At 52.4% G+C, this 710-nt stretch overlaps 1 protein-coding gene across 1 annotated transcript in view; it reads left to right on the top strand.

The window, feature by feature from the left end:
• EMH_0011050 (uncharacterized protein) overlaps positions 1–266 on the top strand; it is a gene marked incomplete at both ends in the record, with an annotated part of 369 nt that extends 103 nt beyond the window's left edge. The window contains one exon of the mRNA XM_013499104.1: positions 1–266. Within this exon, the coding sequence (XP_013354558.1) occupies positions 1–266 (266 nt within the window).
• Between the last annotated feature and the right edge of the window lie 444 nt (positions 267–710).

Consider the following 710-nt stretch of genomic DNA (forward strand, 5'->3'; position numbering starts at 1 on the left):
ACAAAAGTAAAAAAGAAGAGCCTGAAAGTGCATCAGAAGCTGCAGCAAAGCCAGCGGAGAAGAAGACCCCCGAACCCTCAGCAGCAAAAGAGAAAGAATCTGCTGCAGCACAAAAAGAAAAAGCTGAAGCAGCAAAAGCAGCAGCAGCAGCAGCAGCAGCAGCAAAAGCAGCAAAAGCAGCAGCAGAAAAAGAAAAAACAGCTGCAGAGAAGAACGAAGACAAGGCAGAGGCCGCAGCTGAAAAAGCCAAAGACAACAAACAGTAAAACAAAAATATTTTCGCTTCCGCGAGTTGCTGCTGCAGCAGCAGCAACATGCTGCTGCTGCTGCAGCAGCACCATACCCCTCCTCATATATGCTGAGCTGCTGCTGCTGCAGCTTCCGCGTTGCATGGCATTCCTAGCTGCTGCTGCTTCAGAGCTCAGGCCCGTGCCTGCAGCTGCACCAACAGCAGCAGCAGCAGCAGCAGCAGCAGCAGCAACAGCAGCAGCAGCAACAGCAACAGCAGCAGCAATTAGGGTTGCAGTAGTGTCGAGGAGACAAGCATCGCCTCCTAGTCCGTTAGGGACAGCATGAAAGGAGACAGATGCTGTCTCTGCTGCTGCTGCAGCAGCACCTGCTGCTGCAGCAGCAGCAGCACCTGCTGCTGCTGCTGCTATTTCCTGTTGTCTTCTTTTTGTTGGCCTCCACATCCTTTGACTGTATAGACA

The sequence above is a fragment of the Eimeria mitis genome, genomic scaffold (assembly GCF_000499745.2).
Source record: "Eimeria mitis Houghton genomic scaffold, Emh_scaff400, whole genome shotgun sequence".
Taxonomy (NCBI): Eukaryota; Apicomplexa; class Conoidasida; order Eucoccidiorida; family Eimeriidae; genus Eimeria; species Eimeria mitis.